Source organism: Urocampus carinirostris, chromosome 7 (assembly GCF_059441175.1).
Source record: "Urocampus carinirostris isolate Australia breed hairy pipefish chromosome 7, RoL_Ucar_1.0, whole genome shotgun sequence".
Lineage (NCBI taxonomy): Eukaryota > Metazoa > Chordata > Actinopteri > Syngnathiformes > Syngnathidae > Urocampus > Urocampus carinirostris.
Genome location: NC_142355.1, coordinates 10954957 through 10969425, shown reverse-complemented (window position 1 = coordinate 10969425; position 14469 = coordinate 10954957). Strand labels below are relative to the sequence as shown.

Genomic DNA, 14469 nt, shown 5'->3' with positions numbered 1-14469 from the left:
GGACCCGCGCGTTCAATAGGGTGGGCCGTATGTACGTATTAAATACAGAAATAGAACCACCTACGGAGACTGCGCCTAACATGGTTGTGAAAATTTGTATATCTTAAAACCACGCAACGTGGATGTCCCCAACAATCCACATGCATGTCAGATTAATCTGAATTGTCGCTGGCTATGATAGTGCATGTAAGTGGTTATTTGTCTTTGTGTGCCTCGCAACCAGTGTGGGTTCTGCCCTGCCCACTGCCTGAAAAATTCCGCATTCTCCGCCACCCTTTGAGAAAAATTCCAAAACTATTGAAATTAAGGATATTAGCCTGAGTTTAATGAAAACTTATGAACCATTTTTTCTTGTTTTAAATCATTTGTCATCATATAAGGTGGAACCTGTTGTCCAATTGAAACAAATCACAACTGTTTTAAATTTTGTACAAGAAACAATCAAATTATTGTCAAAATAAAACGTTATTTAGGGAAATAATATTCTGACCGCACAATCATTATTTTGAGACATCACATAACAGCCAAAGGCAGTAAAAAGGTCCATGATTATTTTTGGAAAATTGACTAAACCATTAAATGCCAAAACGAATGGCCTAGCAAAAGTTGTGGGAGTTTTGAAGAAATAATTTAGAATTCAGCAAAAATATTGCATGAATCATACTCGATGTTTTACAAAGCATGAATGTGTTCGGAAATGTTTATTTAGAGACCCATGTGTTGTCTAGTAGGTGCTTCATATTTGCTTGGTAAAATTCAAATTACAGCAAGGAAAACCGGCATCTAAAATGATGAGTGTAATTGCTTTCTTTGTTTTTGCGCAACCCTTCTTTTTTACCCTTAAAAAAGAACTCCGTTTGGGTGCTCGTTCTACATGAAAATTTTTTGTTGTGCATTTCACCTGTTACAATGACAATACATTTGTCTCTTACAATACTAGAAAAATATAATAGAATTTATTGTCATTGTAACATGTGAAACACACAATGAAATAAAACATCCGTCTCTGGTACCCTGACTAAAATTAGTGTGATAACGAGATGGAATCGACTGCCTTTTCTTATGTCATTTAAACCACTAGTCAAGTGCTTCAGTGATTAATACCCAGTGTTCTCACTGCCGTCATCAAGTTTAAACTGCAAAGTTTGAGGTGAGAATACCTGAAACTGATTTCTTATCCAAAATGAAGGGTGCAAATTTATACATGAATTAATACTGTAGATCACATTGCTACTGAAGACAGATGAAAATAAAACTAGTTACCTACTTTGATCTGGATAAAAATCGATCATTACGTAGTTTATTTGAATCTGGATTTGTTTTGTATGGCTCTCCCGACAAAACAAACATACCTCGTATCTTTTATTCCATGTGGATTACTTTTGTGTTTTAGAATACCATGTAATATCTACTTTCAAGAGGAACCCTCTCGAGCAGGCTTTCCGCCGGCCCAATGTTAATCTCACGACCAATCACCTAATCAATCAGTACTGGATTGCTGTGAGCCACAAGGCTCCAGCCTTCTTGTATGATTTGTACCTCAGGCTGATTGGACGAGAACCCAGGTAACCTCAAGCTACCGCCGCAACGGGCTTCCTGCCCTCCACTTCCCACAAACACACCGACTTTTCTGCTGCTTCACTGTCACTTCTTTATCAATGTGGTAAACATCTGAAATATGTGCTGCTTATGTGAATTGCAATGCTTGTGAAATGCAAATTTACAGCACAGGTGATGTTTGGCACTGCGCTGGCTTATGCATGCTTACGTTCTACCACTGGTTGAGTTTCCACTGCACCCCAATGTGCAGTATGTCATCTCCTCTCATTCGGTTTACCTAAACACATAACTGAAGTTGACTTCATTCCGAGGATGCCTCCCAACCGAGGTTTTAATGCTTTTTCAACCGCCTTGCATACAGTAGCTGCCTTTGCTGTACTCTTCACTTTAGGGCAGTAGTGTCAAACTCATTTTACTCGGGGGCCACATGTTAGAAAGAACATTTTCTCTGGGGCCGGACTCGTAAATTCATGTCATAAAATGGTTTGCCTTAGCTGAAGGGCTGGGGGTCGCTTTGGATGCTTATAATTAAATTATGATTTAGGGATGTAAGATTTGATTATAAAACGATGGTTGAGGTGTTTATTTCCTCAATTTTTTTCCTTTAACAAATATTTATTAGATTGCAGTCACTCCCTCCAGTAAATCCATTCTAAGATATATTTTTTCCTTCCAGCTATCGATACTGCAATCATTCGTTGGGGCTGGCTTCGCAAGGCCTAACCTATTGCCAACTAGGGCTGTAAGCACAGTAGCAACTATTAAAATCCTCCATTTTATAATTATTATTATATCCACCTATCTATCTTCTTCCGCCAAAGTTTGTCAAGCTTCTTCTTTTAGGGCTTTAATCTCTTAGTGTTTATTAAGTCCAATTTTAAGAACAAAACAACTGTATTCATTCCCACTACGGTTTATTTAACTTGGGGAAACGCATGCAGATTTTCTTTCAACATAACAGTTTAGCTGAAAATGCAAAATTTTATTTTCAATTTTACATTTATTTTAGAAAAGAGCTAAAGCTTTTTCAAACGTCTGCAAAGATTCCCATGTGTTGTTTTTTTGTTTGTTTTGTTTTTTAATTTTCCGTATTGCTTTTTGACTTTTATTTTAGGAAAATAACATCTGAATGGATTTCCTCAATGTTCTCTGCTCGATTGGTTGTAGTTAGCAAATGTAGCTAGAATGGGTGCTTTGCGAGTGGCGCCTGGCTTTGCCGCCATCCAGTGGACGTATTAAAAACTGCAAGTCATTGCTTGATGCGATGCAACTCATTCTCTTGTGCTCCTTTCAGCATTGTCTCGCAGGCCTCATGAAATGATGTGGCTGGCCACATTTGGCCCGCGAGTCATGAGTTTGACATGTGCTCTAGGACATTGAATTCACCCTTTTTTATTCTAGACATCATCTCATCTGAAAATATTTACTGCATGATGCTTTTGTAAGCTAGCAGTATGAATAGCATGACACAATAGGTGTCCGTAAATCACCACCATAGGAGGGATTACAGCTAGTAAATTGCCTCCTATTTTTTTCTTGTTTGTCATGTCTTTCTCCTACAGAGAACTGTATAAACATGACCTTCAAGACCAATCCTTTAGAGCAAGCTTTCAGAAGGCCCAATGTCAATCTGCGCTCCAACCCATTTACTAATCAGTACTGGACAATTGTCAGCCACACGCTGCCAGCTCTCCTCTATGACTTCTATCTTGGGCTCAAAGGCCAAAAGCCTTGGTAAGGTTGTGTGTCCACTTTTCCTATCCCTGATAGTCCGGCCAAGTTTTTTCTCACAAACCGCGGCTGCTTTGGATTGCGCAAAGTTGAAAACCATTCCCCACATGGCAAGGCAAGGCTAGTTTATTTGTATAGCACAATTCAAAGTGCTTTACAGAAATGGCAGTCAGGTTAAAAACACACAATAAAAGACATTGAAAATTTAAAATGTGGTTTTTAAAATGCATTAAAACCACAGATAAAACATAAAAAAATCAATGAATTAAAATAAGGTAAACGTGAAGAGTGCAGATAGAACCCTTTCAGTTGTATGCACAGTTGAACAGAGCTGTTTTCAGCCTGGACTTAAACATTGTCAGAGTAGACGCCTGTCTGACGTTATCAGGAAGGCTATTCCAGAGTTTAGCTGCATGGAACTGAAACGCAGCTTCATCCTGTTTAGTCCTGGCTCTGAGCACCAGCAGAAGGCCTGTCCCTGAGGTTCTCAGGGTCCGAGATGGTTCATATGGGACCAACGTGTCACAGATGTACTTTGGTGCTAGACCATGAAGAGACTTATACACCAGCAGAGCTGTTTTAAAGTCTATTCTCTGAGTGACAGGAAGCCAGTGCGGAGACTTGAGCACAGGACTAATATGGTCGTACTTCCTGGTTCTAGTCAGGACCCGAGCAGCAGCGTTCTGGATGTTCTGCAGCAGAGATAAATGCACACATGGTGCACAACTAAGAGTTTGTGCCATTTTGTAGGGCTCCAAATAAAACAAATATATTATAGTCAAAGGGGGAAAAGCGGAGAACATCGATAGTCGCTTGATGGCTTAATATCCACCACAATGCATTTTTAGCAGGAAAGCATCAAAATAGTTGAAGATGTCTAAGTTATAGTAAACAAATGCATTCTAGACCAGTGATGTCAAACTCAGTCGGGCTATGCCGCCGGATCCAGACTTTATGATCTCAGGTGCGCTGAATCTGTAAAGAATGTCAACTCCAAATTTGCATCTTTTTTTTTCTCAGTTTTTGTGTTTTATAATTCAGCCTACATTAGTAACTTGTAATGACAATGGATCCTTTTTATCACATTTATTTACAAACATTGGGGGGGTATATCTATGTTTGACATTGAATGTGTTGAAATGGTTAATTTTAACAGTTGAGATAATGCATTTCACCCAGACCAACTCATCTCACTAGACAAACTCAACACTGCCCTCTAGCATCCAGAGTGCATTTGTTTTGCATTCATTTAAAAAAATCATAACTTTTGATCGAAATGACCTAGAAACTTGCTTCTTCCTTTGACATACTCGGAAATTCATGACAGGCTAGATTAAATAATACAACGGCCTGGATCCGGCACGCGGTCTCTATGTTTGACATGCCTGCTCTAGGTAGAATTGCTTTCGTTAAGAAAATGATTGAAAGTGAATTCCATTTTCTCCAAACTGTCTAAAAATCAATTTTAGTATATGTTTTATATGCGTTCAACAGCTTTCATGTTCAAATGAAAAGGATCCTACTAAAACACTTTTCTGCTCTCTACTTGCAACTGTTCTCTTGTGTTTTCAATGCCGTGGTGTTGTTTGCACTCCAAATGTGTTTTCACAAAGCTTATTGTGTTTGTTAACCTCGTCTGCCTTGGCCTCTCCAACCACTCCCTTAACCGCAGAGATGATCTACTTAAAGCTCTATCTGATTATCCTTTTTAATCTTTAGTCTTTGTCTGCCTCTTTCACTTTCTTCCCTATCCAAGGATGATGAAGACAATCACTCGCCTTCACAAAGCTATGATGGTGCTGGAATACTTCACTAGTCACTCTTGGGTGTGGAGCACGGACAACGTAGCCATGTTGATGGCCCACATGAGCGTTGAGGATAAAAAGGTGAGTGTCATACATAGATATGTGGTCACTCGGGCATGTGTGCAAACACCACACTGAACAAAGTATGCTGGTTGGCAATGCGGGGGCACACCCCTGGACCACCATAGACTGTACTCCCACAGGGGTCTCACAAAATTCTATGGGAAATACTGAAAAAAGGGAGTGTATTGGTTTGACCATCAAATTTTTTCTTGTGTTTAGTCCAACCGAAAACGAGTTCTAAAAAGCACAAGGAAGAATACAAATTACGTGTCGAAACTGCACTTTTTTTTCTTATTTTTGGCAAGTCTTGTACTAGGTTTTTGTTTTTGAGTACCTGTAGCAGCACAATGGTGAAGAATTATGTAAGATCCATTAAGGTGAATTATTTAACCCAGTGGTTCCCAAAGTGGGCGGTACTGCCCCCTGGGGGAGGTGGAAAGATCTGGAGGCGGTGAGGATGAGGGGGCGGTAGGGGGGCGGCAGTCCGAATTCAGAAATTTGAACGTATGTTTGACGATTTGTACGTTAGGGCTGCACGATTAACCGAAATTAAATCGACATCGCAGTGTGACGTAGTGCGGTTGTGAAACCAAAAAGCACTGCGGTTTATTTTTAAAGGTTTTGTAGTGAGTGATGGAGATTTGGCCAACCGCAATTGTTATTGTTCGAGTTTTAAAAGCGCCGACCAATCAGAGGCAAGTTTTAAAAATAGTACAAGCCAATAAACGTGATTCAAAGTTTGCAAGCACCACTCTATGCCACACCCACCATGTGGGCTCATTGAGTGTCATGGCGAACTCCGTAAACATAGTCCCAGAGTCAACAAACGAGAATGAAATGAAGCTTGCACCGAAGAAGGGCGGTACATCACTTGTTTGGACCTATTTTGGTTTTGACGAAGCGGACGTAGACCTGAAGAAAACGGCCATTGCAGAATTTACCTTCACGTAGTTGCTAGGTCCAGAGGAAACACAAGTCATTTATACTAGCACCTTAAAAATGATCACATATTATAATTCACTGCATGCCAAAAACGATTACAAGTAAAAATAATGTCTAATAGTGTCCAACCCCAAAACTGCATTATCGATTAGAAGTAACACTTTTTACTCATGCAAATACAATAATCCAAATATACATGGACTAAACTAATTCTGTTAATCGGCCTGTTCGCATATCCGGATTTCTGCGTGTCTTTACCTTATCCTTACCTAACCTGGATATCAGCAATATTTTAATCTTGGTGACAATATTTCCATTTCCCTGCTTGTAGGTATTTAATTTCGATGTACGTCAGCTAAACTGGGCAGAGTACATGGAAAATTACTGCATGGGCACTAAAAAGTACGTCCTGAATGAAGAACTTTCAGGGCTGCCTGCTGCACGCAAGCATCTCAACAAGTGAGTATACAGCATTAATCAGGCAAAAATTAAGATGTACGTATAAGCGGGCTGGCATTATCTGTTGCTTGTCTGTCCCTTAAATTTTCATTTCACTGAAACTTACAAAATAGGCATATTTGAAATACCGTAAATTCTGATCTACAGAAAGCATCTGATTAAAATTTGCATGCTCAAATTAAAAAAAAACATCTCAATATCAGCTTTTTATCTGTTTTTTTGTACATAGAGCCGCACCATATTTAAAGCTGCAGTGTTTAAAATGTTGCAAAAAAGTTGCTCTTCTAGTCCGAAATTTACGGTACACTTTTTCACTGCAAACAGCATTAGAATAACACTTTGATACTCGTCTTTTCATCTGTTTTCTTTTGCAGGCTAAGGAATATCCGCTACACTTTCAATACCATTCTGGTGGTGTTCATCTGGCGCATCTTCATCGCCCGGTCTCAGATGGCCAGAAACATCTGGTACTTCGTAGTCAGCCTCTGCTATAAGTTTCTCTCCTACTTCCGGGCCTCTTCTACCATGAAATAATGTGTATCAGGAGAGATTTGGGGGGTTTTTTGTAAAAGAAACTGCAAATCTATTAAATTGGTTCTGTGTGTCCATGAGACACTATAAAAAATGCCTTTAAAGCTGATAAGACTAAATAATTGGAGGGGGGGGGGGAGACAAAGAAAAACTGTTGGTGTCCAAAATCCACATCAACATTGCATACATTTTTGTCTATAGTTCAATCTCTGACAATCAATTAAATTCGTGTAGACTATTAGTTTAAAAAGAACTGGAAAGAATACCGGATCATATTGAAGTTCAATTCCAGGAAGTCTTTACCCACCAGCCTCTTTATGTTTCTTTGGACTTGCCACTGACTGGCTTCCAACAAAGAAGCACACTGCTGGTTTAAGTCAAGTCTAAAAACACTGTCTTTTTCTACTTGAAACATCGCGCTAGCAAATGTTTTCGGTGGATGCCCTGGGCAGTATACAAAACATGGATTTAGGGTATATTTGTATACTGTCCACGCCCACACATACAGGAATGTCTCAGAAAATTAGAATTTTGTGTTCAAGTTCTTTATTTTCCAATTTAAAAAAAACAAAGTAATAAATCAGACATTCATTACAAATCAACTAAAAGGTGGCAAGATTTTCTTTTCTTTTTTTTTCCTTTTTTGTTTTACTTAAATGTTCCTGATTATGGCTTGCTGTTGACAGGGACGCTGTCTACAATTTGCCCTTTAGATGTCATTGTATAGTGTCGTGCTACCAAAAACAAGTGCTAAAAAGCATTAGGAAGACTACAAACTACGGAGACACTAAAGTGACCAAAACAACACAATTTTTCCTTCTCATCTGCCAATCCTTTTGCAGGCTTTTTTTGCCCGAGGACGGGTTCTGAAACTATATCCGCAGTGATGGTTCCTAGCCGTTTTCTAGTCTATTTGATTTCTAACTTGCAAAATGTTTTAGGGGTTTACCCCTAAATTACAACCTGGGAATAACCCAGTAATAAAATGATAAGTTGTCTTAATAGAAATGCATATCAAACTAGTAGCCCTTCGTGCCAATCAGTAACAAAAAGTAACTCCGTTTCAAAAAGGTTGGTTACACATGTACTTTATATACTGAATACATATTTAAAACATGGACACATACCCACATACATGCAGGATAGTACTTATTTCCATGGGGTGCCTTAAAAGTTGGCCTATAAAGCAGAAAAAGCATACCGGTCACAAGCTGTTGCCTTTTTAATGTGATTCGCTTCGTTTTAATACACAAGGTTGGTTCAGGGGCACCATGTTATTCCCAAAGCCTTTTATGACAAAAGCCATGTGATTGATGTTAAAAGAAATTCGTTACACAGACGCTGCCCTACTTACGAACAAGATCGTAAGTTAAATTTGTTTGTAAGTTGCTTCAGTGCTATATTTTGTATGTCTAAGGTTTATATAAGTGTTTTTAAGTCAAGTCATTTTTATTTGTATAGCCCTTAATCACAAAGAGTCTCAAAGGGCTTCACAGGTTATTACACAGACTATTTTTTCAGACTATTATTACACCATCCCCTGATCTGGAACCAACATGAGGGCAAGGAAAAACTCAAAAACCTCAACATGAGGAAAATGAAGAAACCTTGAGAAGGGACCGCACATGTGGTATCCCCCTTCTAGGATTACCAGACAGCAAAGGAGGTTGCAATCACAAATAATACAGAGATATTGTCCAGGAAAAGTATAGGTTATTCATATGCTATAGAGTAGAAGTGAGTTTTAAGCTTAGATTTAAACATTTCCACTGAGGTTGCAGATCGGATCTCGGGGAAGAGCATTCCACAGCACCGGTGCCCGGATGGAGAACAAGCTTGTATGAGTAACCTGTATTGTTTTGACTAAAAAATAAACATTTCATAAAATAATATGCCCTATAAAGTTAAGTTTAACTTACTCTTGGAAGATGAGCTTCAAGAGTTAGGCGACTTCCTCCTCCGTGATAGAAAGTGGCTGAAAAAAAGCGATCTGACCATTTTCTCGACCGCATCAAGCTTTCTTATTCCACTTTAATTTAAAAAGAAACGGCTCGCCTCTTCTTTACACTTTACACCAACCATTTTGAATGGCTCCATGAGATATTAAACAATAAAAATGTCAAAGTTCTTTGTGCGCTGGAGATACAGTATATTATGTTAACACATGAAATAGGAAGATGAAGCAGATTTTTTTCTTCAGGGTGGATGCCGGGTAAGCTCTCATAGCGCCACCACTCGCCGGTAGCGGCGGAAAGAAGCACTACAGTAATGTCCTGTACTCTGAAAACGGTGCACACAATACAAAATCTTAACTTACAGCAATGTCCGGATATTTTTCGACATCCCTAAAAAAATGTTCATATCTACCGTTTTTCATGACTCAAATGTTCGTAAGTAGGGGAGCGTCTGTATCTGTTTTAAGACAATCTTGTAAATGACCTTTGAAGGCCATTTTCTATTTTTCTTATTAGTTTGCCAAAGGTCGCTCCTATGCTCTTCGTTTCTATTTGCAAAATAATTAAGATTATATACAATGTACAGTAGTTACCAGTGCCTTTAAGTAAAATAATTTTCAAAGTCGGTCTTTCGAGACCATTTCTTAGTTCTTGTTGTTGTTTTGCCAAATTTAAGTCATTTGATTGAGTGTCTTTGGAACATTTATTATCTTTAGCTTTTAGGGATTTGTCGAGGCAATGAATGTCAGACAAAATTTTGGGATTCTCACTCGTCAACTTTTATAACAGTCGACACTTGTTTATCTTAGTGTGTGCCCGTACGTTTGTCTATTTTCCTAAGATCTCTACAATGTTTGAATAATCTGGGCGTGACTCTTTCTGATGTTTGTTCTTGGGTCCTCTATGGCTAAGGTGAATACTTTCACGCAGGCTAATGTGTTGTCCCATCGAGTTTAAACTCTTGTGTAACTTGTTCGCTTCTCCCTTTTACATTCTAGTGTTGAGTGCCTACGCATTTGGAATACTGTGAAAACCAGAAGAGTTACATTTTCAAACTGTTTTGTAAATAGCTGTGCGTGTGTAGATTAAGTAGTTTGTATTTGTCCTGTGCTCGTTTTTACAGTACCCGACACCTCCTTAACGAACTGCTTTCATCCCTTTAGTCGAAAACATTGGTACTTTTTTTCATTTTCTGGCTGCTGATAGTTATCATTAGTTCATGAGAGTATATTTCCATGTTTTTCTTTTACCTGAATGTAATTCGATAAGGTCGCGTGACTACTCCTTACATTGTCAACACGTGTTATTTTAGGTTAAATCCAACGACTGTGATGTCGGGAATAATGACGAATGAATGATTAGAAACTGCCCATGTGTGGAATAACGCAATGGTCTAGAGCAGTGGTGTCCAAACTACGGCCTGCCAACCATTTTTAGCGGGCCGGAGCATATACTGAAAAAAAGAATTTCACTCCCAAAAAGCTTGTTTTTAAGAAAAGGATTGGCATTGTTTAATGTCCAAAATGTTTGTTTTTACAAAATAAAGCAAAAATACATGTAGTCCTTGTATCCCTCATTTTTCTTTTTTTGTAAAGTGGGCTTTATAGTAATACGTGTGGACAGCCCAGTTCTCAAGTATGTTTTTTCATTTATGTTGAAACGTGAATTTGCATTTCTCCAGCTTTATTTGTTTGGTGTTTTACTTAATGAAGCAAATAACCTAAGAACAGACAAAAAGTACATATTTTATACAGATGCACAACTAACCAAGCCCTTTTCTTGACTTAGAAAAGTTATTTGTTATGTTACGATTGAAAAAACGTCCTAGCTGATGCACAGACTGAACAGGTTTTGTTTTTATTTTGTGTGACTGGTTTCAGACCCTTCAAACAATTTATTTGGAATACCGTTGGCATTTGAAATGTATCTACTTTCTGGGTGGTGACATTTTATTTAGCGCCTCTGAGTTTCAGGTTCTTTGTTGTTTTAGTCTGGTACATTTCATAAAACATGGGTGTCCTGATGCAATGCTGATATTGTTAAGATATCAGCCCAAAAAATGTATTTAAAATCAACTTACCTTTCAAATAACCAACATTAGCTCTGATGTTGGCACATGCATCCAATTCCGCATTGTGCTCCTGCATTTCAACACTGACTTAATATAGCATGCAGAGACTACGGGATCAAAACAACTGTTTGTCTAAAGAATTTGGGGGTTTTTTTGCACTTCCTAAGAAGAATCAAAGTTTGAGAGGAGCAGAACAAAATCTAAGGTTAAAAATAATCAGAATTTTCTTGAGGAAACAAAATTGTTTAATTCTTAACTGTGTTGTGCCTATTTCAGACTATGTATCTGATATTAGATTGGATTTTTTGGGGGAGTCAGGCTATGCTCAGGCCTGGAATTACGAAAACCCCTTCACATTGAATATAGAAACTATCTTCACATAAATTAGTAAAAATGATGAAAAATGGTCCGTATTTAATACTTTTTGTAGGAAGCTAAACAGAGTTTATCGCTGTAACACACATTTATGTATTCGCAGTCAAACTAAACAAATCAACTGGTGTCTGTTTCGGGGTGGTTAAACAAAATTGTAAAAAACCTTTTTTGATACCCAGACATTTGTATGTGGTTTAAAAGATCAGTGTCCCATGGCCATAGTCAACATGGATAAATCCAGAGAGAAGACCAAATGAGGGGAAACGAAGCTCCAAGCGCAATCTGTACATCTGACCTGTTTCTGTTAGTGTAGAACGCTTCGGTCTCACTTTCACTCATCCCCTAATGTGGAGGTCAGATTAAAGAGCTTGCTCTTGAGCCGCTACATTAAGATTTAATGCTGGCTTTGGGATACATTTCCACTGCTCCGCATATGTCATATGTCCGTACTGTAAATAATATTGTGAGCCTTTTCCCGTTATATTGTGAGCCTATGTGATGGTGCTCACAAGAATGAAGTCACAAATTACAACTTCATATCTATAGCATTTACCGTATTCATTCATTTATAACGCGCATTTTTAACATAACCAAAAACTCATATTTTGGGTTTCAGGCTATTTTTGCATTTTTCGCTAACCACAATCACAAATTATTGGATGTGGTGGGAATCAAACCCAGGTCACAGTAATGACAGGAATGATTCCTAACCACTGGGCCATACTAAAGGGCTTAATATTGTATCTCATTACATTTGTATGTATGTCTACATATGTATTACACTGCTTTTGGCTACAGTACCGGAAACAAATGTTAAGAGTTTGGAAAAACAAAGTCCTGAAAGATATACACTACCATTCAAACGCTTGGAAAATTCCATTCTTTGGCTAAAGCCAAGTTTGAAAGATTTATATATATATATATATATATATATAAAAACAAAAAATATTTCTAACCTCAAAGTCTCGACTATACTTCCTATTTATTTTTCATCTCATTTGATGAATAAAAAAAGTGACTTCATGGAAAACAAAATTGTCTGAGTGGCCCCAGACTTTCGAAGTGTCGGGAGTGTAAATGAGCATGATGAGGCAAACGACTTTGTTGATATCAGAATGAAAATCTCTCACCTGTAGCATAAATTCACTGTCTTGAAGTCAAAAAAGGGGTGACTCATGTGATTTGTATAGATCCGAGGTGAAAATGTTTTGAGGTGAGGAAAAGGATATTGTGTGATTACCCAGATGGGTGTTTCAGGTGGTGCACTGTATTTGTGTGTAACGTACATTACATTTCAATTCATCATCTCACTATTTTTTGTCATGGTACCATGGACGAATGTTATAGAATTGAGAAAACAAAAGTTGTGAAAGATACAAATAAATGCAAAAAAGGGATGAAGAGGGAAACAACTATCTGATCAAGTCAAGTCACATTTGTATAGGACTTAATCACCAAATGTCTCAAAGGACTGCATTGACTACAATTACACCTTCCCCTGATCTGGGACCAACATGAGGGCAAGGAAAAACTCAACATGAGGGAAAAAAGGAAACCTTGAGACAAGGCCACACAAGTGGTAATCCCCCTTCCCAGACGACCAGGCTGCAGAAGATGATGCATTGGGTAACAATGCACAAGACGTAATGAACATCGACTTAAAACCAAAACAGGTAAGATGTAAAATTTTCTAAAATGTCCATGACAGCAACTACGCAGCTTCCCATTTTAACTGGATGGTCAAAGCAGATAATAACATGCTTCGTGATGAGGAATCTCTCAGGACCCGAACAGACGGTGGACCCAGACGCGTAACACTTTCACACAAGCTTTATTTTACGGGAATGGGGCAGTCGTGCACGTGAACACAAACGCCAGTGATTCGGCGATCACTGGGCGGAAGTGAGACAGAGAAGTCTGGCGCGGGAAAACAGTCAGAGGCAGACGAGATTGAAACCGGACAAGACAGACAGGATCGATACCAGATACAGGATACACTAGCAAATACAGGGCAGGATAGAACAGACGGGATCGATACCTGATACTGGATAAACGAGCAAGATACCGGACAATAAGGGACAGACGGGATCGATACCTGATACTGGATAAACGAGCAGGATACCGGACAGTAAGGGACAGACGGGATCGATACCGGTTACTGGAGCAAAATACCAAACAGGACGGCGCAGACGGGTTCGATACTGGATCCAACAGCATGATACCGGACAGACGGGATTAATACTGGATACCGGAGCAAGATACAAGACAGGAAAGACGGGATCAATACTGGATACACGAGCAAAATGCCGGACAGACAGGATCGATACCGGACAGGAGGGGATTGATATCGGATACTTGAGCAAGATACCGGCCAGGACGGGACAGACTGGATCGATACGGGATACTGGAGCAAGATACCGGACAGGATGGGACAGACGGGATCAATACCAGATACTGGATACTGTAGCAAGATACAGGACGGGACAGACAGGATCGATACCGGATATACAAGCGGGATACTGGACAGTCAAAATTCACGTCTTGCAAGTTCAGAGGTTCGTCGACTGACAAGGAGTGAATGAGAAAGGGTAAGTGTGAAGCACATTGTAAAGTGCTTTGGGAGGTCTTCATTGACTTGAAATGCGCTGTATAAATGCAGACTATGTTACTTTATTTACATAAATAAAAAGCACACACTGTACTTTCTGCATCTTTCTTAGTCTCTTGCAGAAAATGTAAAGGTGCTTATTATGCAATAGCAGTATATCTCTAAAAAAATCCTACAATTATTATACGGCGTTCTCAAGTTGAAATAATCAATATGCTTATGTAACCGATAAAGAGCTTTCTTAGATAGATAGATAGATAGATAGATAGATACTTTATTCATCCCCGTAGGGAAATTCACACTTCCAGCAGTTCTTTTCAGTTTACATAAAATACATTTTAGAATATCAAGCATCACAATACATGTTTA

At 38.8% G+C, this 14469-nt stretch overlaps 1 protein-coding gene across 4 annotated transcripts in view; it reads left to right on the top strand.

The window, feature by feature from the left end:
- far1 (fatty acyl CoA reductase 1) overlaps positions 1–10606 on the top strand; it is a 33716-nt gene extending 23110 nt beyond the window's left edge. For 3 of the 4 annotated variants that reach the window (XM_088339737.1, XM_088339739.1, XM_088339738.1), the window contains exons 10-13: positions 1394–1565; positions 5048–5177; positions 6433–6560; positions 6935–10606. In XM_088339737.1, coding sequence (XP_088195863.1) covers positions 1394–1565; positions 5048–5177; positions 6433–6560; positions 6935–7094 — 590 coding nt within the window. In that variant the 3' untranslated portion in view covers positions 7095–10606. Of the gene's footprint in view, positions 1–1393; positions 1566–3122; positions 3295–5047; positions 5178–6432; positions 6561–6934 lie in introns of all 4 variants that reach the window. The other variant, XM_088339740.1, reaches the window with a different exon arrangement.
- Positions 10607–14469: the final 3863 nt, after the last annotated feature.